The sequence below is a fragment of the Amphiura filiformis genome, chromosome 20, assembly GCF_039555335.1.
Source record: "Amphiura filiformis chromosome 20, Afil_fr2py, whole genome shotgun sequence".
NCBI classification, from domain to species: Eukaryota; Metazoa; Echinodermata; class Ophiuroidea; order Amphilepidida; family Amphiuridae; genus Amphiura; species Amphiura filiformis.
The window spans coordinates 28,611,305-28,634,392 of record NC_092647.1 but is presented as its reverse complement, the minus strand read 5'-3'; the positions used below and the strand labels follow the sequence as shown (position 1 = coordinate 28,634,392).

At 36.0% G+C, this 23,088-nt stretch overlaps 1 protein-coding gene across 1 annotated transcript; it reads left to right on the top strand.

Annotated features, from left to right (window-relative positions):
• The first annotated feature begins 512 nt into the window (after positions 1-512).
• On the top strand, positions 513-18,597 carry LOC140141993 (serum paraoxonase/arylesterase 2-like). The gene is made up of 9 exons (XM_072163894.1): positions 513-613; positions 2,607-2,677; positions 5,452-5,507; positions 7,001-7,187; positions 8,715-8,838; positions 9,812-10,012; positions 14,718-14,799; positions 16,982-17,116; positions 18,163-18,597. Exons 1-9 carry the CDS (start codon positions 549-551, stop codon positions 18,346-18,348), a joined length of 1,107 nt encoding a protein of 368 aa, XP_072019995.1. The 5' UTR covers positions 513-548; the 3' UTR covers positions 18,349-18,597.
• Positions 18,598-23,088: the final 4,491 nt, after the last annotated feature.

The window sequence follows — 23,088 nt, the reverse complement described above, 5'->3', positions numbered from 1 at the left end:
ATATGTTTAAACAAAAGCAATCAATTTATTTTTATTGCTATTTTCGTGAAAATTATGTCGGTACCAATAGTTTATCGGTAGTCTGAATAGCAAGTGTTCAAGTAATTCTATACCCAATACCCCCTCACCTTACCTTAACAGATTATACTGGAGTATGTTTCATAGGTTATAGAGTGTGATAGAATGCATAGAATGACAACAAAACAGTTTTGATTTAGGCTTCCGGCTGTTTGTGTGACCGGTTATTGAAAATGGGTCTGATCATTATGTCTTTTGCATTTAACCCAGATAAGGTGAATAAACGAATTACTAAAGAATGCGAACACATGATCATGACGCATAGGCACGTACATTCGCACGTAGCACTTTTGGCTATCTCGTATTATGCCACCTGTGACGTCATACAACCACAGAGTAAAGCAGTACTATATTGTAACAGTTGTGTTTATTCTGTAAACTTATACGTCACGGATCGTATAACACGAGATTGGCACTGTTTTGGTAGGGTCCATTCATATACAACACAAGCAGACGATTCTTTAAGCGTGATGTGGTGGAAAATAATTATAACCGTGGCTACTTTGGTGGCTCTTCAGCACATCTTAAGAATTCTGTAAGTCTTCTAAAATTCATAATTCAAATCATGTTTACAATATACGTGTGTAATGTGTAACTAGAAGATTTCAAACGTTGAATTGAATATTGTTTTGGGACAATCCACTGGTGCATGGTGACAATCAACAAATGTTATTACGCATGTCCCGTCTCTTGACCCAAAAGCGGACAGTAAAATTGTTGATTGTTGTTCTTTATCTTCAAATCTATTTTTTCACTATGCTTATAATATTACGTAAAGTGTAGGTAGCGATGATTGTTTTTATATCTATATCTGAAGAGCTGAGTTATTGGTATAACATAATAGTGTGGGTAAAAAACACATGTTGGTGGTTGTTTGACCTTCGTACCACCTTCCCTTCTGGAGATATGGCATATTTTCCCTTCGGGAAATCTTCGGGAATTTCCGGAAATCTGAACTTAAAATCCATCTATAGGCCTACTACTAAAATAATAGCCGTTGTGTGTCTGTCTGTCTGTCCGGCTATGCGTTCCGCCGCGGTTCGACACATCGTTCCGATATTGCAGCCATAGATGGGTACCGGGCGGGCGCTGTTTACCGGGTACTTTTGAAGGTCATCGGAGGTCAAGGTCAAAGGTCAAAATTTCAAACTTTGTCCAATCGGGCCCAAACTTGGCGGGTGGGATCCTTGATACGAGGGGAAGATATGCCCAAAATAAGGTCGAGGTCAACCGAGGTCAAAGGTCATTACGGAGGGGTCAAATTTCAAACTTTGTCCGATCGGGCTCAAACTTGGTGGGTCGAAACCTTCGTATGAGGGGGAGCATGAAAAACATATGGAGGGCATCCAAGGTCAAAGGTCATGGATTTCAAACTTTGTCCTATCGGGCTCAAACTAGGTGGGTGGAATCCTTGATACGAGGGGAATATATGCGCAAAACAAAATTGAGGTCAACCGAGGTCAAAGGTCATGTAGGGGCTAAATTTAAACTTTGCCCTATTGGGCTTAAACTTGACAGGTGTAATCCTTCGTATGAGGGGAGCATGAAAAAAATTACACCAAGGTCATCCGAGGTCAAAGGTCATCTGGGGTCAAACAGTATCGCTATCATGCCAGTGCTCTCACATCATCAGGGCTCTCACAGCTGCAGGTGCACTAGTACTAATAAAATAATGAGCTCAGTGTGTATGTGTGTCTGTCCGGCTATGCGTTTCGCCGCGCTTCGACGCATCGTTCCGATATTTCAGACATAGATGGGTATCGGGAGTGCGCTGTTTACCGGGTAGTTTTAAAGGTCATCGGAGGTCAAGGTCAAAGGTCATGGATTTCAAACCTTGTCCGATCAGGCCCAAACTTGGTGGGTGGGATCCTTGATACGAGGGGAATATATGCCCGAAATAAAATCGAGGTCAACCAAGGTCAAAGGTCATTACGGAGGGGTCAAATTTCAAACTTTGTCTGATCGGGCTCAAACATGGTGGGTAGAATCCTTTGTATGAGGGGAGCATGAAAAACATTATATGGAGGTAGAAATGCTAGAAAACATGATGAATATGGTAAAAATACCAATAGCTGTTCTTTAACATTTTAAGGGGCTGACTGTAACGAATTAGAAAATACAATGTCGGCCTTAATAGATTTAACATGATTGTGTCATTGCAATTTGCACAGAACCGCAACAGACTTTTTAGCGGGTGAAGAATAGTCAATGCAACACGTCTTTGTTATTTAATCTAATCCCATTCTATTTCCAGCAATTTTAACTTCTAAGGAATATTTGATGACGTAAAATCGATAATCTATTTCACCAGACTAATATTTCCATCGTAATAATAAAACGACGGTTCCTGCGTTTTATTCAAAACCTCGGATTTTGACAAAACTACAACACCTAAAGTGTTGATTTTTGCAGAGTATCTTTGTTTACTTAAGTACATTACAATCGGGTTTTTTTTGGTATAACTTAATTGCAGGCACGGACAGTGTACTGACTTCTTTGTCGAACGTATTTAACACTTTCTATTTCAGGTACATCATGGGTTTTCATAAGCAGGTATATCGACACTATCCGGGACCATGCAGGATAGTTCCAGGCATTGGTAAGGTGCTCTGTGCTCTATTAAACATTTATACTAATCATTACTTATACAAACATTCTTATCATTTGATTGGTCAATTACCATTGATTATTTTTGCCATTAAAAAACACTGTTGCACTCCGCGAGAGTGCAATAGTCCATTTCCATTGCACTCAATCGCAGCTACCTTGATAACGCTGACAAACGTGAGTGTATAGCGCGCTCGGTGACCACCTCGACTCAGCGATTATAGGTGTGGATGTCACTTCTAAAATAAATACACTTTATATATATTTGTTAATTTATTTTGTTTTCCTAATGATTTATAAGATTAAGGGGGCACGCAGGATCACTCAAATTTGTGTTCCAAAGACACAAATCTAGAAAGTGTTTTCTTAAATTTTTGAATTTTTCCTTCGTTTTAAAAATATGGGTCAAAAAGGATCAAAATGTGACTGTTTTTCAATTTTGACCAAAATTTGGGATATTTTAAGGTGCCATGCTAGTTGGAGTCCTTGCATCATTTCCTTTCTGAAAATGTGTACTTTTATGTACTTATCTTCATTACTTTTAAAGATACAATACAAAACAATGTCTAAAATTTCCCACTATGAGTGACCCTGCGTGCCACCTTAATTAAGTGGTAGAAAAGGAATTTATATATAAGTAGGTATGTCACAGTGGCTGCACAATAATTCTGCTACACTGTGCATGCAAGCATAACAGTGAATTGAAAAGGGCGCGCTTCAAATTTGGCCAATTTTAGAAAACATCCATGTCGATAAATGAATTTCTTCATATGCTTCATTTATCCAAATTGTTTGAATTTTAATATATGGTGTGTGAAGCATTCCTAGGCTACCATCGGGTCCCCCAAAATTAAAAATTGTTTTGTTTAAGAACTACTGCCTGTTTTTATGGATTTTTGAAGATCGCTCATAAATCAGTAAATATAGGCCTATTGAAGTAAAGGGACCTACCGCCATTTAGCTGAAATACTAATCTTTCTTAGCATGTAAATTATTTCCGTCGACAACGAATGAAGCACTTCCCTAAAACTAGTTGAAGCAAAACATTAATCAATGATATTTTTAGGGAGTAATTTTCCAAACCACAATAGCTCTAAGCCATTGTGTGTGTCCAAGGCCATACTACTTTTGTATACGCGGTACAGTAAAATAGCTGTTCCATTTACTGATTGTCCTCCCATGTTAATCGTGATGACAAAATGTTAATTTAAGGTCTCATTGCAACTGAATTTTTATTTTTACTTTTCGGACTTGGCTTTGAGTAATGGTAACACATACCATGTTTACAGTAAAAATGAAAATTATATTCCAGACACCGTCAAAATGTCAAACTTTTATTTGTTTGTATTGTTTTTAAATAATTAACCGCAGTTCATTTATTCAACCTCATAAAGGATCATTCTTAAAAAATGTATGATGAATGAACAGACGTTCATTAAATATTGAAAAAAAAACACCAAAATTACTCATGCCTAATTTGCATAATAATATCATAAATACATAATTAACTGTAATTACCTAATTTGCATAATTAATTACTTTTTGTGTATTTTTTGTTATCAATTGAAAGAACTTTGTATACATATGTGTGCAAAAAAACCCGCACCTTTATATCATGTACGGTTTTCTATTGGCATCAATTTTGCATATTAATTAGCTGAACTTAGTCATTTTTTGAGAGTTAATTTGTCTGCAGATTGGCCGAAATTGCTAAAATAGTATATTTGGTTAATTTATTATAATTATTCAATGATAGATTTTTTTTTTTTTTTTTCTATAACGAAGTCAGGAAAGATAGGCATTTAACATGTGATATTTAAATTAATGCTGCTTTTTCAAGCAAGCGTCCAAATAAACCTTCAAAATCTCGAAATGTGCCGATTTTGTCATTACAGCCATTTGTGGCAGGATTTCATTCCATCTACGAGCATCTTTAAATTGACACTACATCACAATGCATTGACCGATTTCAATTATGTTTTTTGATTTTTGATGCTTTAATAAAGCTCAATAATGTAGGAACGTTAAATAATGTGTTTCTGCTGCGATTATTTTTGAGGTGATATACCTAATATAAGTTGTATAAAACGAATATTGAATTTTATTCGTTCAATGGAAAGAATATTTTCATTAGGACTGTTCCATTCAACTCGACAAAGCCTCGTTGAATGGAACAGTCCATATTTCACCTCATGAAAATATTCTTACCATTGTACAGGCTGTATCAAAATGATTGGTACCCACCAGTTTTGATGGTTATTGAAAAGCCTGCTTCTTCCAAATGCAACCTAGGATCCTCTTGAAATGACCATAAGTTATTATTATGTGACTGTTTATGACATTAATTGACAAATTGTGCAGATCCTATGTTGAATTTTGATGTGGCAGTCATGTCTACAATCACTGGAAACTGATGGGTACCAATCATGTTGATACTGCCTGTACTCATAAACATTCAATATTTGAATACCATCACATATTGTGCATATACATCAGTACATATTATGCATCTCTGCTTTGAAACCAACAACAACAAAAATAACAAAAACAAAGGCTACACCGGTACTGTGTTATGGATGACCGTCTCATATTGTATGCACTAAACTGAACATCACTAATAAACTCTACACAAAGGCTGAATTGAGTACCGTTTTACAAAAACTAAGGTAGACTATATTTTAGAACACTACTAATGTTAACTCTTCCACATAATAATGCTAATTATAATCAATAGTGTAAAGGTTTAGTTTCTTTATAATTTTACAGATAGTGGAGCAGAAAACATAGCCTTATTATCAAACGGTCTGGCATTGATTACATCTGTAAGTACACTCCCTCATTTCAAATATTGAGTTTTAGTTTTGGTTTTGGTCACGTGGTTTCCTATTATCCTGCCTAAGCTCTTGACTGACATGATTATCGATATCTTTATTTCTACCCTTTGTTAGAAACTTAAAATTTGTATCAAGGAGATTCAGTTTTCATTTCAGTTTATTATATAACCGCGTGAAGAAGATAATCACTTGGTTTGATGTTACCTGATCTAAGTGTACAACAATAATGTTTAAATTTCGCAGTGCAATATTCACGAGCAGATAAGTCGAACAAGTCAATCTACATTTCGGCCCTGATTAGGTAAAATGATCTAACTTGAAATTAAAATCGCTGTTTCGAGAAAAAGAGCTTTAAAGTTTGAACACTGGCCGTTTTTTGAATAAAATAAATTATTAAACAGATTAGAAAATATAAAAATCTCATTATTTGGTGGCATGGTGGTGATTTGAGGATGTCACCAATGGAAAGAGCGCCCTTTTACATTACCCATGATATGGATTTATCTCAAAATGTTCAAATTTCAAGTTAGATCGTTTTACCAAATCAGGGCCGATTTGGGTTCGATTTCCAAATTAGCCATAGCTTATTTCTTTTTGAACAAAATATAGACCATCGAAATATTTCAACCAAGATTATAAATAAATAACGAATCCTACTCAAGTGTCTATTCATTATGTATATCGCATACACGGGGATCGATTGAAGATTGAAGCTATGTTACTTCCAGTATAGACTAGGTAGACTTTTATTATTGATGGAAGAAATAAGAAGAGAGAGAGGGAGAGAAAAGAGAGGGAAAGGGGGTGTATGTGTTGGCGGTTGGGAGGTAAGGGGAGGGAGAAAGAGAGACAGATGGGAGATAACATTGGAAGTGGAAAGGAAAGGGGGAGTGGAGAGTGGAGTAGAATAGTGTTTAGGGTAGAAGAGATATCGAATGTGGGGGGGAGACTTGGGTTAGGGAAGAGGAGGTTATATAGTAGGTGGGGGAGAGGGGAGCCTAGGTAAGAGGTATGGGATGGGATCATATCATATCCATCATCATTCATCGTTTATGTTTCATACAAAAAAAAGTCCCCCATATACGCGCATGTTTTCTAGGCCGTGGGACCGTAGAACTCGGGCTATAATTATACGGTGACATGAAAGTATGCCACCTAAGACAGACTTCTCAGAAGAGCATCAACTACCACCCGCGGTGATAGATATCCGATCGTTCTGCTTAGCACAATAGGCCATTATATACTTATGGTTATATACCCGGCCTATATGCATCTTCCCAGCACAACAGTGTAATGATTGCAGACCAGTTCATATCCACTTTATACTCCCTTGATTTTTGGTTTCTGAACAAAAGAGAAACCAAAACTTATAATTTGATATGTTTGTTTTGGCAGTATATAATGCGATGCGATTATTTAATTTTAAGAAATAACATGAAAAAAGAAATGTGTTATTATTTGTATTCCGGGTCATTTTTCAGGGTATCAATCCCGTGCACATGGGTTTTATATTGGATGAGAAAATTCTCGCCCACCGTGGAACTTTATTCCTATTCGATTTCAATCATCCAGAGAACAGTGCCATCGAGCTAAAGTTTACAGGAAAGGCGTTTGATTTGTCGAGATTTTCTCCTCACGGAATCAGTGCTTACGAAGATCACAAATCAGGTAATGATTTTGAATGTCACACGCAGTACAACACGACACACTTTTACACAAAATGTCTTTATTAAAGCCATATTATAACATTTTCAAACAAAATAGATTAGCATTTCTTTGCCATAAAATGTTAGCTTTTACTGTCAGATATATCCCTTTATTTTTGAGCCGAACAACTACGGCAAAGCAAAGAAAATTGGAATTTACTACCAGCGCACATGTCGCCAATACGTACCACTCCTTCGGTCATGTTGTGGTGCGACCCTTTGTTATGTATATCATCGTCCCGCACGCCGTGTACGTACTGTGTGTTATGAACATCGTGTATGCGTTCGACTAATAATTCCATCGTAATAATAAAGCGCCGAATCCGGCGTTTTATTCAAAATCTCGGATTTTGACAAAACTACTGCATCTAGAGTCTTCATTTTTGCAGGGTATATTGTTTTAATAAAGTCCAATTTAATCGTGTAAAAAAAGGAATTTAAAAAATTCAGTGAGGGCGTCTTACTCAGCAAATGTTATAATATGGCTTTAACATAAATGCTGAAAATGCAAGACGATCATGATGCCTTATATCATTACGGGAACATTAATAGCTTGTCTCATGTCCAATATAAATTATGATGCGCGTTTGATATTGCATGATTCCAAAAAGGCTGTAAAATTCATATATTCAGTTTCAAATGAGTTTCCGATTGAATTGGCAACATCGAAAATGCAGACAACACTATATAAATAATAGTTGTAATGGCGTTGTTGAAATATAAAAAATAAAATGAAAACACATACCGTATAATATTCACAAGTCCGATGGAACATCATAAACATGAGACAAACAATTAATGTTGTTAGAGAATACGAAATTCTTTACGCCTTGCGCCGTATGGCCGCTCGTTCGTGAGAACACATGAAATGCTGCCATATGACTCATACATCCATACGTACCACTTTATACAGCAGGCATCATCAATTCATACAAATGAAATGAAAACTTATTCCATTGACTTATTTCCCTTCAGTGTAAAGTCATATGTTTTAGACAAACATAGAAAACTCAATATTATATAATCTGTCCTTTTTAGGACCACAAATATCAAACAACATGATGGTTACTTGAGGGCGGCAGTCCATTTGAAGATGGACAGTTGATTAAGAAGGCTGCTACACATAAATTTGACTTGAGCTCCCCGAATATGAAATTCGTTACAAGAAATATAATATTTTTGGAGTTGAGGACCACTGTGTGCATAATCATAACGTTCTTTTCAAAATGATACTCCTTTTTATAGGGAAACAGTCACGTTGCATACATTGTGTGATGCAGTACAAAACAGTCATTAAGCGGCCGTTTGGCGAGAAGTTTGTGTCGGCAAAGATGTAAATCGCAACCTCTTCTGTTGTTTACCAAGTTTTTCAAAAAACCAAACGGGTTTCTTTCTTAAGACAACATTTTGACAATAATAAATGATAACTTTCAATAACCACTATTCATCGTATTATTAAATTACCACAATTTATTCTTATTCTGTTTAGGAGCAGTCACAATTTTTGCTGTTAATCATCGTAGTGACGTAGAGGTCGTTGAAGTCTTCCAGTTTGAACAGAAAACACTTACCCTAAATCACAGGAAATCGATTACTGATCCCCTGATGAGAAGGTTAGTGAAAACTCATAACATTATTTTGGTGATTTTGTTTATGGGGATTTACGATACACAATAAACAAATAAGAGCGATACTTTAATTTACAAATCAAAGAGAGTATCCACGCGACAAACTACCTGGTCAACTATGAACAATATCATTACGCTCAGACACATCTTGCAAAGTGGTGGCTGTGATGATTACTAAACACATGATTAAGATATTGATGACAGAATAATGTAAGTAGTATTACTATAATTAAAGACAGCGATAAAAGGAATTTATCGCGTCTGATGTCACTGTTAATTACGATCCTTGATTGGTTTACACAGGTTAACAGCGCGTAAAAGGAAGACCGATCTATCTGGTGCTGATCGGAGAAAAGGAATAGCAGCAAATGGCGAAATATTACGTACTTTAACAAGGCAAAAAGCAGCTTTTCTAGGCATTGTTGACATGGTGTCTTCGCGAAAAAAAGTTTTCTGCTATAAATACCCAACTTTTGAGATGGTTTGCATGTTTGAAGGTGCAAAATTAACAACAACACGCCTGGTTATACCGCCGCGTTCAGCAAATCATCATCACGACACTTGTAAACAAACTGTGCTCGAATTTGAGATGACGTCAGACGCGATAAATTCTTTTTATCTCTGTCTTTAATTGTATACTAAAATGTTGTTTAACCAAATAATTATTCAAAGCAAGATGAATGATTTTGATAATATCAATGATGTAATACGGTCAGAACAGAATGAACAATGTCATCTGCCTTACCTTTCAAAGGCACAACAAAGAGTGTCATTATCTTCTGCTGACCAACTGACTCAAACGAAGCCGAATTTAATTGCATGACACAGCAACAGCATGCAAGTATTTCAACGCTACAGTTTGATCGATTTAGAAAGGTAAATAAATGTTGTTGCATTAATATCTCTATACCATCTCTATCTAATAATAATATATATAAATATATCCTTAACTTTTCAGTGTTAACGATGTAGTTGCAGTAAGTCCAGAAACTTTTTACCTAACTAACGATGGTCACGCAACCAGCTTCATCGGTAGAAACTTGGAGACTTTTTTGCAGTTAACTAAAGGCAATGTCTGCTACTACGATGGTAATGAGTTGCGGGTAGTTGTCGACAAAGGATTTGGCGACAATGGAATCACTGCTTCACCTGATTATAAGTAAGTGATCATTGCAGCTACGGGCGTAAGGTTATAGGCAATTATTCCAAAAACAAATTACCCGTGACAGATCACGAATTCGTGGTTTAAAAAGTATAGTTATCATGTTGTTGTGTGGATATTCCACCGTGACATCATTCCATTGTATCACAAGCATCTTAGCATGGGGTGATATACACCACATGTTTAGTATCCAGTGATACAACACACACTACACAAAAGTATTACAACATCGCTGAAAAGGAGAATTCGACAAACTGTAAGTTGAACATTCATCGTATATATCCTGTTGATTACACTTTACATCAAACCAGATGGTAATGTTCTTTGCTGGATATCTGATAAGGCTAATCATTTGGATGGACAATGTCTCCTATGTTGACATCATGCAAGAAAATGGAAATTCGTATGAACGCAGAGAAGAAAATTTTAAGAATTTGAAAATGTCTAGATGCCTTTAGAATGGTTTAATTGGTTGGTTTCTGCAACATATCGGGAAATAGAATACGGATAAAAGCTACAAGGGAGTGGTGCTTGGAAGAAAATAACAGTCAAGGAGGCCGACGTCTATTACAAGAAGACTCGGAAATTTCGATTGCTATAATAAAGTCACGTGGTTACACCATAAAGGACCTAGTAACATTCAAACACGTATAATGAACACACAAAACGATGTTTTTGTGTGTTCCATAGTCATCTGACGCCTTATGGGACAGACACGTGTTCTTTCTTTCTTCTGAGTTCCCAGACCTTGAAGGACTTTCGTCTCATAAGGCTGTTAATTTCTTCCACCCAACATGGACACATCAGGGAATAAATCTCCCGCCACCATTTCCCTAATAGGTTGCAGAAACCATTTAAACCATTTTGCCACCATTTCAAGGCACCTGGACATTTCTGGACTCCAGTTTTATCCTCTCTGCGTTCAAACTGATTTACTTCATTCGGACATTATAATCAATGGCATTACACATATGATGTGACTTGCACATTGGACATCTTTAAACCCATTAATAAACCTAATCTTGAAAATTGTTTCATGCAAGAGCATTGCTATCTAGCACATAATATGAATTCAACAGGACATTGGATCAATGTTCAACTTTCAGAATTTGTATTTTTCTACTTTTGCCAATTTGTGGTACACCCTTGATGAAACAAAAACAATAGTGCCAACGGATACATTGGTCGTTTTCTATGTTTAAGGCCCGGTCACACTGTGACGAATAGGGGTGAACGACAAGCGACGTTAAGCTGCGAATTGCAATTTTGAATTTACCGCCACTCACCGTGTGCTGCCGTTAGTTGTCGCTGACGAATCCGTTAGCGACCGCAGACGGCCGCAATTATTCGTCGCGTTCATCGGCAAATTTTCAACATGTTGAAAATTTTGTGACGGCAAAAGAATCAATTGTGATTCCGTTCAGATTTCGTTGGAGACCGCAACCCTCATTTCTTTGACGTTTCCATACCGTGCGAAGCCGTGTCTAGTCGTTTTGAGGTCGTCACAATTTCGTTGGTAGTCGTTGGTAAACGTCACTTCGATTTCAATAGACTACCCGGCACGATGCAATTTTAAAGTTCAAAAAAAAGAAAATAATATCAATAATAATCAAAAATATTAATATTTCTGATTATTATTGATATTATCATTGATATTGATGTTAATATTTTTGATTATTATTGATTTTCATATTTTGATTCCTATTGATATTTATATTAATATTTTTGATTATTTTTGATATGTGTAATATTTTTTATTATTATTGATATTGATATTAATATCTTTGATTATAATAGGCCTAATTGATATTGATATTAATATCTTTGATTATAATAATAGATATTGTTGTTAATATTTTTGATTATTATTGATATAGATATTAAAAGTTTAGATTATTATTTACAAATTGATATGGTTTACACACCGAGTGCCACAACACTGTGTTTCATGCCCTGCAATCTTCAGGTGACTGAGCACAAATTTAAAACTACTTCTTTTTAACACGGCTTGCTGGCCTGTGCAGTTGCCATGCCTACATTTACTAATTAACTCAATTCTTCTATTTAACAGATCCTTTCCTTTGATACGTTTTTCACACAAAATTGTAAACTTCTCCTCCAAACACAAATTGCAAATCCCTGACTTTCTCTTGAAGGTATTTGATTTCTTAACGATTTCCCAATTGATTGCATAATCTACCTCGTTCTCCTTTAATTTCCACACATACAATTAAGTTTCTTTTCTGTATTTATCTGATCTGAATGACTTTGAGTGGTTGTTATACCTTTCTTTAAAAGTATTACCTGTAAGGCCTATGTACTCTTTTTGTTACATTTTGAGATTTCACAGTAGCCTTGTAAACAACTGATTTACTCAAGCATTTCCCTTTTAGGGGCAACTGTCCTTTTTCCTGCAGTTACACATTTTCTTAGGTGTTTTGCTTTCATTGCTTTTGTTAGTGCGCGCATTATGGGATGTTATAACGCTGCGCATGTTTGGCATGCAACAGTAGCTGACCTTCATGCTGTTACTGTTGAAGATTTTGTTCAACTTTGTACCTTTGGGGAAATGCTTTTTGATCAGTTTTATAAAAGCCCCCCCCCTACATTGGTTTTCACATTCATACTATATGGTGGATTGAACCATATCACTTTTCTCTTTCTGTTCCTTTTGTTATTATTGCTTCTTTGTGTTGTTTCCCTTTTGCTGAACTTGATAGCTTCTGTATAACCGCACATGATGCAGTCATGGTCCATGGCAAAGGCGATTCGACCTTTGTGGCATTAAACCCAGTTAACAGGAAATTAATCCAGTAAATCGATTCAGTAAAGCAAATAAGCTCATGCATTCGATCACTAACGGCAACAAGCTTCGGTCGATTACCCCAGCTGCAGCGTGTGTAAACTCTAATTTGCATAGAGGCTGTACGTGAAATTATTGATTGGCTCCAAACAAAGGATTTGAACCGGCGCACGTAATCATGGCGCAGTGCAGTCCATTCAATCAAATGTTGTCATCAACATATTTGATCGCAGTGCATTGTTATGTGTGTGAGACGAACTGTCGCGGTTGATTGCAATCAAACAAACGATGTCTTATGTATTACTTTGTTCCGTGATGAAAATCGTGATGTTTTATTCAATCACTCTTGAAAAATGTATTTTTTTTGTAGGCCTATTACTTTGTTTTGTGATGAAAATCGTGATGTTTTATTTCATCACGCTCTAAACAATAATTATAGTTACATGCATTTCAAAACGGTAGGCCCTATGTTGTTTAGAAAAAATGTAGAAAGTGATGATGATGATGATGTCGATGATGATGATGATGATGATGATGATGATGATGATGATGATGATGATGATGATGATGATGATGATGTCTCCAAAAGTGTCCCGGTTTGTTTTTCTTGCCCTAAATCGTGCGTATCTATTAATAAGGCACTTCAATAATCAATAATCAGTCCCGTGACGGCCTCCACTAACTAGCTACTAACTTGGGTTTATGGGCGCTGATATTTCATGTTCACTGTCACTTATTTATCAGAAAAGTGCGACCATTTGTCAATCACCTACAGTACCCAATTTCGGCATACTATATAAGAAACTCATCATAATGATTGCCAGAGAATAGTTAAAATGTAGCTTGTACCGTTTTTTGTGGCATCCTTCAGAAGTGAGCGGTCCGATACCAATATTTTCGGTCAAATCTCCATTCAATTAACACGGGGAGTTGGCTAGCTATGCCTTGCCCTCACTCATATTTTACAAAAGTGCGACTATTTCTAAACATCTAACCTAGCTGTAATTTTAGGTCATGTTAGAGAAATATATTTGCTAGAAGTTTGGAGAATAGCTAACATATTGGCTGGTTATTTTTCACACAGTGATGTTAACTAGGCAAGTGCCCATTCTTCCAACGTAGATCATTTGTAAAGGTCACGCGTCAATGGTGAGAGCACTGTGTATTGTGTATAGGAAAACGGACAGTAACTGCAGTATGATTTCAGAGCGTTGTTGTATGTGTCAGCTGCTGCGTTGAACATATCCTCATTTGAAGATAAGTTGGAAATTCTTTTACCAATGGCTGCCGGTATGTTCTTGGTTATTACAGTAGGGTGGTTGGATTTAGTGTTGATGTAGACTGGTGGGTTGTTAGGTTTGCGGTATGGTTTGTGACTCCCATCCCTGAGATCTAAGTGGGCATCGAGAAAGTGGACCGATTTTAGGTTCGTTTCTACTGTTATTTTGAGACCGAATTGTTGGAATCGCTTGGTAATTCAGACAACGTCGGGATTTGGTCGCTAGTCTCCGTTTCCTGCCGCAGCCTTTCGTCCCTTGCCGTCGTGCTGTCGCTAAAGGTCGTTCCCACTCGTCACCGAATCTTGTTCTTCCTCTTTTTGTCGTCGCTTTACCGTCAACATTTTGTGATTTTCACGTTCGTCACCTTTCGTTGCTTATCGTCCGTCATAGTGTGACCGGGCCTTTACTATGCCAATGCTTTCGAGTTCTGTTCTCGGTGTTTCCATTGTCTCAGATTTGATTGACAGGACCTGTTGTTGAGCAGGGAGGGACAGGTTTAAAAATCTCGAAATCTCAAGAGTTCTAGCCATATCACTCCCAGAAAAAGATGTAAACACAAAAGAAGAAGCAAACGTATAAGATAAAACTCAATGTAAAAGACATCCGTATTTCATTCCAGATTCGTTTATGTTGCCCAACCTTTCAACATGAGAGTGAATGTTTTCGAACGCAACACTGATTCTTCGCTGAAGCTAGTTCAGGTAAACCAGTGTGATTTTGTATTATACAATTCTATTAGAATACGCTTGGCGATTTTTGATCGTTTCCGTATTGGTATTCGCGATTTTATTAATTAAAGGGAGTCTCCTGCAATCACAACATTATGCCTTATATGTTAGAAAAATAATTATCAAGCACGAATCACATGGTTTTGTTTAAAACGATTTCATATTAATTGACAATAAAAACAGTCGGCTTTCAACACGTGATATTCAAATTTCCTGCGCCGAAATTGTTTAAGTGCAATGACGTAATGGTTATTTGTGCTCAATATTATTGTCGTCAGCCTTCATTCCCTCATTTCAAATCATTAGTTTTGGTTTCTCTTTTTGTTCAGAAACCAAAAATCAAGGGATTAAAAAATGGAGATGAACTGGTCTGCAATCATAATACTATTGTGCTCGGAGGACACAAGAGGGTATATATAATCAAAAGTATAATGGCCTATAACCATACGTATATAATAGCCTATTGTGCTAACATTTTCATTATCGATATCTATCAACGCGGGCGACAGTTGATGCTCTCTGCCGTAGGTGGCACACTTCCATGACACCTTATAATTACACCCGAGTTCTATATGTATACGAGGCCTACATGTAGAAATCATGTGCATATATTGAGGGGGTGGGGGCCCGGTGGGGTGTTTTGTTTATTTGTCTGAAATATAAACGATGCATGATGATGTAGATGATTTGATTATGAATTAGATTATTCCCGGAAAGCACAACCCATACCTCTTACCTATGTTCCCTCCGCCACCTATATATAACCTCCTCCTCCCCTCCCCACACTCGATATCGACTCTTCCCTATTATTCCACTCCACTCTTGAGCTCCCCTCTCCCCCTCCTTCCCTTCCCACTTCCAATGCTCTCTCCCCTCTGTTTCTCTTTCTCCCTTACCCTTACCCCACCCCCCCACACACACACTCTTTCCCTGACGATCTCTTCTCTCTCTCTCTCTCTCTCTCTCTCTCTCTCTCTCTCTCTCTCTCTCTCTCTCTCTCTCTCTCTCTCTCTAACTCTCTCTCTCTCTCTCTCTCTTCTCCAATAAATAAATTTAATAAAAGTCAGTTTAAACCAGCTTTCTATGATATTGATCTTCCGTCATGCGACATGCACATAAATAGAGTTGTGTATAATAGTGTTTATATCACTAAAATGTATAATCTGTCAAGTGTCTATTGTAATGTCTGTGGAAATATTTCGATGGTCTATATATTTTCACAGTGAAATCAGCTTAGGCTATTTCGTAGTCTCAAGTCAATGCTTTCAAACTAAATCAATGCTTTCAAATGTAGACTGCTTTGTACGACTTCTCTGCTCGTGAATATTGCACTGCGAAATTTAAACATTTCTTTTGTATACTCAGATCAGGTAACTTCAAACCCTGTAATTTTATTCGTCACACCACTTATAAGAAACTGAAACCAAAACCGAAACTACCTGTCACAAATGTTTAGTTTTAAACAAAAGGTAGAAACAATGAGTTCGATATCTTGTGATTCAAGTGGTTAGGCAGGACAATAGGAAACCACGTGACCAAAACCAAAACCAAAACTAAAACTAAATATTTGAAATGAGGCATTGTATTACTGGGACGTCATTGCACTCGACAATTTCGGCGCCCGGGAAGTTTGAATATCGCGTGTTGAGAGACGGATGTTTTTATTCGTTTTTATTGTCAGTATGAGTTTGTTTTAAATAAAACCACGTGATTCGTGCTTGATAATTATTTTTCTTACATACAATGCATAATATTGTGATTGCCGGAGACACCCTTAAATAGATTAGATGTAACAATACTAGAAAGTAGGATAATATCGGAAGTGCTATGGTAGCAATAAGTGTCAACATAACAAAGAGATACAATAACGGAAATGGTAAAACGGATCATTGTATACTGCGCACAAAGAGTATCCGAACACTTAAAACAAAAGCAATATCTTTTAAGACACTAAAAATAATTACAAAATAAAGTAGTCGATAGATGGGAGAAATTTATTCTGCGTACTTTGATGCTTTTTGTGCACAGTATATTATCAGTGACACACAACAACAATTGACGACTATAGCGAAGGATGGTTCAGCTTCTGTGAATATATATCTGGTTAATAAAGCATTCTATCATGATGTTTATGTGTATTTTTACGTAATATCAGGAGGTATATTTAGGAACTTCTCCTGATGACATCTTTGTGGAACCTGGTAATGGAAACCTGTGGATTGGATGTCAACCTACTCTGCATACTTTGCTGGATCATTTAAAAGATGTATCTGTAATTTCACCCTCACAAGTACGTAAACCTATTATTATTACACTGTTAAAAATGGGTATACATTTTACTCAATGTCCAATTCAACGTGTTTGTTACCCCGTGTTAAAATAACACGCAATATTTTATCTAATTGTTGTTGACTCAACGTTAGGTAAAGGTAACTATGCATTTTAACAATCCGTAGCGATTATAAAAACAGCACAATTAACACCATACCTATCAGATTTTGTCAAAAGGTTGAAATATTAACATTTTATATACCTTAGACAAAGGTATTGCTCGCTGTTCTCGATAGAATTTCAGTCATTATTTCTTCTGTAGAACAAGCATTTACACGGCTACTCAAACTGGGTGGGGTCTGCGGACCAACAAAGGTGCCAATGCGGCAGCCAATGAAAGTGGCACATTTGGAGAAGTCTTTCGGTGTACAATTTAGACGTTTTGATTTGGGGTTGCAAATTAGGGTACACGTATTAGGGTTATGATTTTGGATTAGTGCTACAAATATGCAGTTAGAATTTCAAATTAGCGTTACGGTTTCAAGAAGAGGACTAAGCTTAAGAGGCCCCCTATAAAATATATCTTTACAAGCGGTTACAGCAAATGGGAGAGGGCTTCGTCGAGATCAAATGTGAAGTCAGAATATAGGAGTTAAGATTCCAGAAGAGAGATAAGGTTAAGAAGGCCCCTATCTTTACACGCTGTTACAGCAATTGGGAGAGGGCTTCATCAAGATCCAATTTAAAGTCAGAAGAGGAGAAAAAATCTGTAAGACTGAAATGTTATATAGCTACCTGTAATGTACTACTTTGCAGTAAACAGAAAATGACGCAGTGTTAATTATAATCTACACAGTCGTCTACATGCACTATACTAACTTAAGTTCTTTTCGGCCACGATAATTATAACGAATTGCTCCTATAGTGTTTCAACCATGGCCTGAACTGTATCGATTTCAAATGCATCATGCACTGTGCTCCAAATGTGAAAGTTTCAGTCCAAAATATGAAAAAGATATTGGTAAAATCATGGTTGATGGTACAGGATATATCGTCTCATTATAGGTTATACATGTGAAATGGGAGGATTCCAGCAGGCTAACACACACGTACTCAGTGAGTGAGGTATTTCAAGATCCGGGCGATTTCCTAACAGCATCTACAATTGCAACATACCATCAAAAGACAAAAGGCTTGCTGATTGGAACAACAACGGATAACATGGCATACTGTCGAGTAGATGCATTCTAAACTTAATAATGCAATTTTATAATATTTTATTATTTTAAATATTTTTTAATATTTTCACACCAAATGTATAAATTCCAATTTAAAATTTCATCATAGCCGTGGTGATAAAATAGAACATGACATTTTCAGGCAACATCCATGAAAGTGCGGTAAACTTGTCTTGTTTAGTTTACAATATAGATGCATGACTGTATAGATAATCAGTGAAAATGAGTCTAACTACTCTAAGCAAAAATACCAAAATGCAAAAATGAGAGTGTTTATGTTTGTAAGTTTGCCCTTTTTGGGAACAGTCTATTAGTCGGAAGGGTAATTAGTCGGAAATAAATACCACAATGAAAACCACTGCGCATGCGTGAACCTGCAGGGTCTGCAATGACACAATCACCCTAAGTGCTATATGCTCACAGATTCGCTGCCTGGGGCAGCGAAACCCGTCTAGCTACCAGTAGGTGATCGTGTGCTTGGCATGGGGGGTCGCAGGTTCGAATCCTGGGGTGTCAAGTGACTTCTTTGTTCATCTTCTCTCCTTTTTACTTTCTTCTTTAACTTCCGATAGCAAAGGAGGGTTGGGTGTTAGGGTTAAAGTTATGGTTTAGGGAAATATGGAAATTAAGGTTAGGATTAGGGTTAGGTGTAGGGTCAATAAGGGATATTATTACTCTCTTATTGTAGAATAGTGAAATTCACTCCCCAAAAGAGTGTTAAGGTACCACGTATTCTTTCAAGGTATGATATAAGGGACATTACCATGATATTTTAGGTTTAGGGCTTTGGTTATAGGTTATAGGTTAGAGTGGGGGTAAGGATTATGGTTTACAACTAAGTTATTTGGCTTTTGGACTAATGGCTATTGTCTTGTAACCTCCTTTTTGCTCAAATCATATTTCTTTCTTTTTTTCTTTCTTTTTTTCTTATATCTTTGTTTCTTTCCTTCTGTCTTCGAGTTTCTCTTTCTTTCTTAGTTTTTTTTTTCATTTTGTCTTGCTCTTGTATATTTTTTCTATGCATTACTTATCTTATTTGTTGTTTTTCTTTTCTTTTCTTTTCTTTTCTTTTCTTTTCTTTTCTTTTCTTTTCTTTTCTTTTCTTTTCTTTTCTTTTCTTTCCTTCTCTTTTTTTTCTTTCTTTTATTTTCTTTTCTTTTTTTTTCATTTCTTTCCTGTTCTTTTTTTTTTTCTTTTCTTTTCTTTTCTTTTCTTTTATTTCCTTTTGTCTTCAAGTTTTTTTCTTTTTACTTCTTTTCACTTTTCTTGTTCTTTTCTAGTTTTTTTTTAATAATTATTTTATTTATCTTATTTGTTGTTTAACAATCCGTAGCGATTATAAAAACAGCACAACTAACATCATACTTATCAGATTTTGTGAAAAGGTTTAAACATTAACATTTTATATACCTTAGAAAAAGTCATTGCTCACTATTCTCGATAGAATTTCAGTCATTATTACTTCTGTAGAGCAAGCGTTTACACGGCTACCCAAGCTGGCTGGGGTCTACGGACCAACAAAGGTCAGCCAATGAAAATGGCACGTTTGGAGAAGTCTTTCAGTGTACAATTTAGACTTTATGATTTGGGGTTACAAATTAGGGTACACGTATTAGGATTAGGATTTAGGAATAGTGGTAGAAATATGCCGGGGGAAATATGCGGTTAGCATTTGAAATTAGGGTTACGGTTTCAGGAAAATGAATAAGGTTAAACGGCCCCCTTAAAGATATATCTTTACAAGCTGTTGCAGCAACCGGGATAGGGCTTCATCAAGATTCAATGTGATGTCAGAAGAGGAGAAAAATGCTAAAATCTGTAAGACTGAAATGTTATCGATAGCAACCTGTACATTTGTAATAAACAAATTTTCTAGGTTTTCTATATTTTATTTATCTTAATTGTTGTTTTTTTTCTTTTCTTTTCTTTTCTTTTCTTTTCTTTTCTTTTCTTTTCTTTTCTTTTCTTTTCTTTTCTTTTCTTTTCTTTTCTTTTCTTTTCTTTTCATTTCTTTTCCTTTCCTTTCCTTTCCTTTCCTTTCCTTTCCTTTCCTTTCCTTTCCTTTCATTTCATTTCATTTCATTTCATTTCTTCTCTTCTCTTTCTTCTCTTCTCTTCTTCTTCTCTTCTCTTCTCTTCTCTTCTCTTCTCTTCTCTTCTCTTCTCTTCTCTTCTCTTCTCTTCTCTTCTCTTCTCTTCTCTTCTCTTCTCTTCTCTTCTCTTCTCTTCTCTTCTCTTCTCTTCTCTTCTCTTCTCTTCTCTTCTCTTCTTCTTCTCTTCTCTTCTCTTCTCTTCTCTTCTCTTCTCTTCTCTTCTCTTCTCTTCTTCTCTTCTCTTCTCTTCTCTTCTCTTCTCTTCTCTTCTCTTCTCTTCTCTTCTCTTCTCTTCTCTTCTCTTCTCTTCTCTTCTCTTCTCTTCTCTTTTCTTTCCTTTCCTTTTATTTCACTTCTGCTCTCGACATACATAAAACTCTCAATTTTTCTAATTCAGGAATTGACCTTTACGATATTTCACCCCTGCACTCTACAAGGACATTATCTTTTGGATCTATCGTTTTGCCCCAGTCTTAAAGACATTCTCCTTACATCCTCCACCTGTGCCGTTTAAGCCATTTAATGATGGAATCCCCCTTAAACTTGCCTACGTGTACATGGATCCAGGGAAGTGGTTATCATAGTTGTAGATACACTTCGACTGAAGCAGTCCATGGAAAACCCGTGCTGATCTAGCGCTTAATTCCGCGGTATGACTTGGCATTATCAAGAGGCAGATGCAAACCCATAATGCCTTGCGCACGATATTTTGCACCAAAATGTACACAGTCCTATTTGTGAGCCGTGTTGGTGAATTAAGGAATCGGATATTAACGTTTGCGGGGGCTGAAAATAATGTTTTGTGGGAGCTGAAAATACACCAGACATATGGAATACGAGGAAAGTCCTTCTGATATGAAATAATTTTGATTTTTTGAAACTCGCGATATAATACAAATTTTATGACAAATTTTTTTTTTTTATTGTTGATATTTAACAGTCCTCGAAGTAAACTTTATAAATTTAATGATATGTACTTAAAATGTATGTAGTTGGGAGGAAAAGCTGACGATCAATTGAAAATTTTGACCTTTCATATTGGGGCAAGACATCCACATCTTTAATACGAAAGGTCAAAATTTTCAATTGATCGTCAGCTTTTCATCCCAGCTACATACATTTTAAGTACATATCATTACATTTATAACGTTTACTTCGAGGACTGTTAAATATCAAAAATATCAATTTTTAATCATTTGCCATAAAATGTGTATTGTGTCCCGAATTTAAAAAAAATCAACATTATTTGATATCAGAAGGACATTCTTTGAATTTAGAATGCAATTGGATATTTTTGATGTGCTCTCATGTCTCACAATAAATACTGGCCAAGCGGTGCCAGAGCCCTCGGCCAGAGCCCTTAACGCGATTTTAAAAATCTTGGTTTATTTTCTTTCAGGGCATAAATTTGGTAGCCTACTTGCGGTTTAAAATTATTTCAAAAAATTGCATTGTAATTTTGAAAGATTTGTTGGATCTTTCTTAAGTTTGCCTGTGTTTCAAAATGAAAACAGTTTGCGATCTGGACTTGGTCTATAATTAAAAAAAATGGTAAGAACGTCTGAAATATTATTGGAACATTCTCCGGAATGTTCTTCCATTTTTTTTATAAATAAAATCAAACTCACACCTATCCAACGCGTGCCAAAAGCGTCAACTTATATATTTTGATTTATATGTGCTGCTGAATTTGGTCCCTTCTGTAATATGATCGCAATGCATGCTGGGAACCGATCACGGGTGTTATTGGATGACCAGTCTATTAAACGGGGTAATGTGTTGCGCTTTTCGTGAATATCATGATTTTTATACATACAAATTTGGAAACAAATTACAATAAATAAATGGACCGGAAGTGCCACTGATCAATCATTGATAAACATTGAATGTGTGCGCGGTATAATAAATTCATAGTTAAAAAAAAAAAAAAAGTCTAAATGATACGATTTTGTGAAACACTTTAACACTGGAGCTTCCATGTTAAGACAAATTAGTCTTTACACGTACATGACGTACACATTAGTCTTTACACATTAGTCTTTACACAACAAAAGACGTGTTGCTACAATTTTGAAAAACCGTTTTCTGGGAACTGCGTGTTCAATGGAAAAGCAATGCATTATCAGTGAGTGGTAGCGATTTAATAAACAATATACATGTACGGTATATCATTATCTCAATATAATGATTACTGTATGTAGCACATGAGCAATGAGTTGTAGTTTATTTCTGCACAACCCTGCAAACACAAAAGAATGTTTTTAAAACTTTATACACGTGTTATGTAAACGAGTTTTAGTTTTAGTCAAAACGTTTTAATAACATTTAAATGTCTACATATATTAAAGTCATGGCCACATTTTTAAAACGTGTGAGAAACGCTGATACAATAATTATTCTAAAAATGTTGTCGAAATGTTATTTCCAAATATTTGACACCTAAACATTTTTGCTAAATAGTGTTAATAACATTATGTTACAAAGTTTTGTATCACGTTTTCCAAAATCTTTTTTGAATGTTATTAAAACGAGTTATACTGTTTATTATCCCGATATTTGAACGTTATCTGTAAAACGTTTTGTGTTTGCTGGGAACATAATTATATAGCTTGTGTCCTGATATTTACACTTATTTCTATCGATATATTATAGCCGAGTTA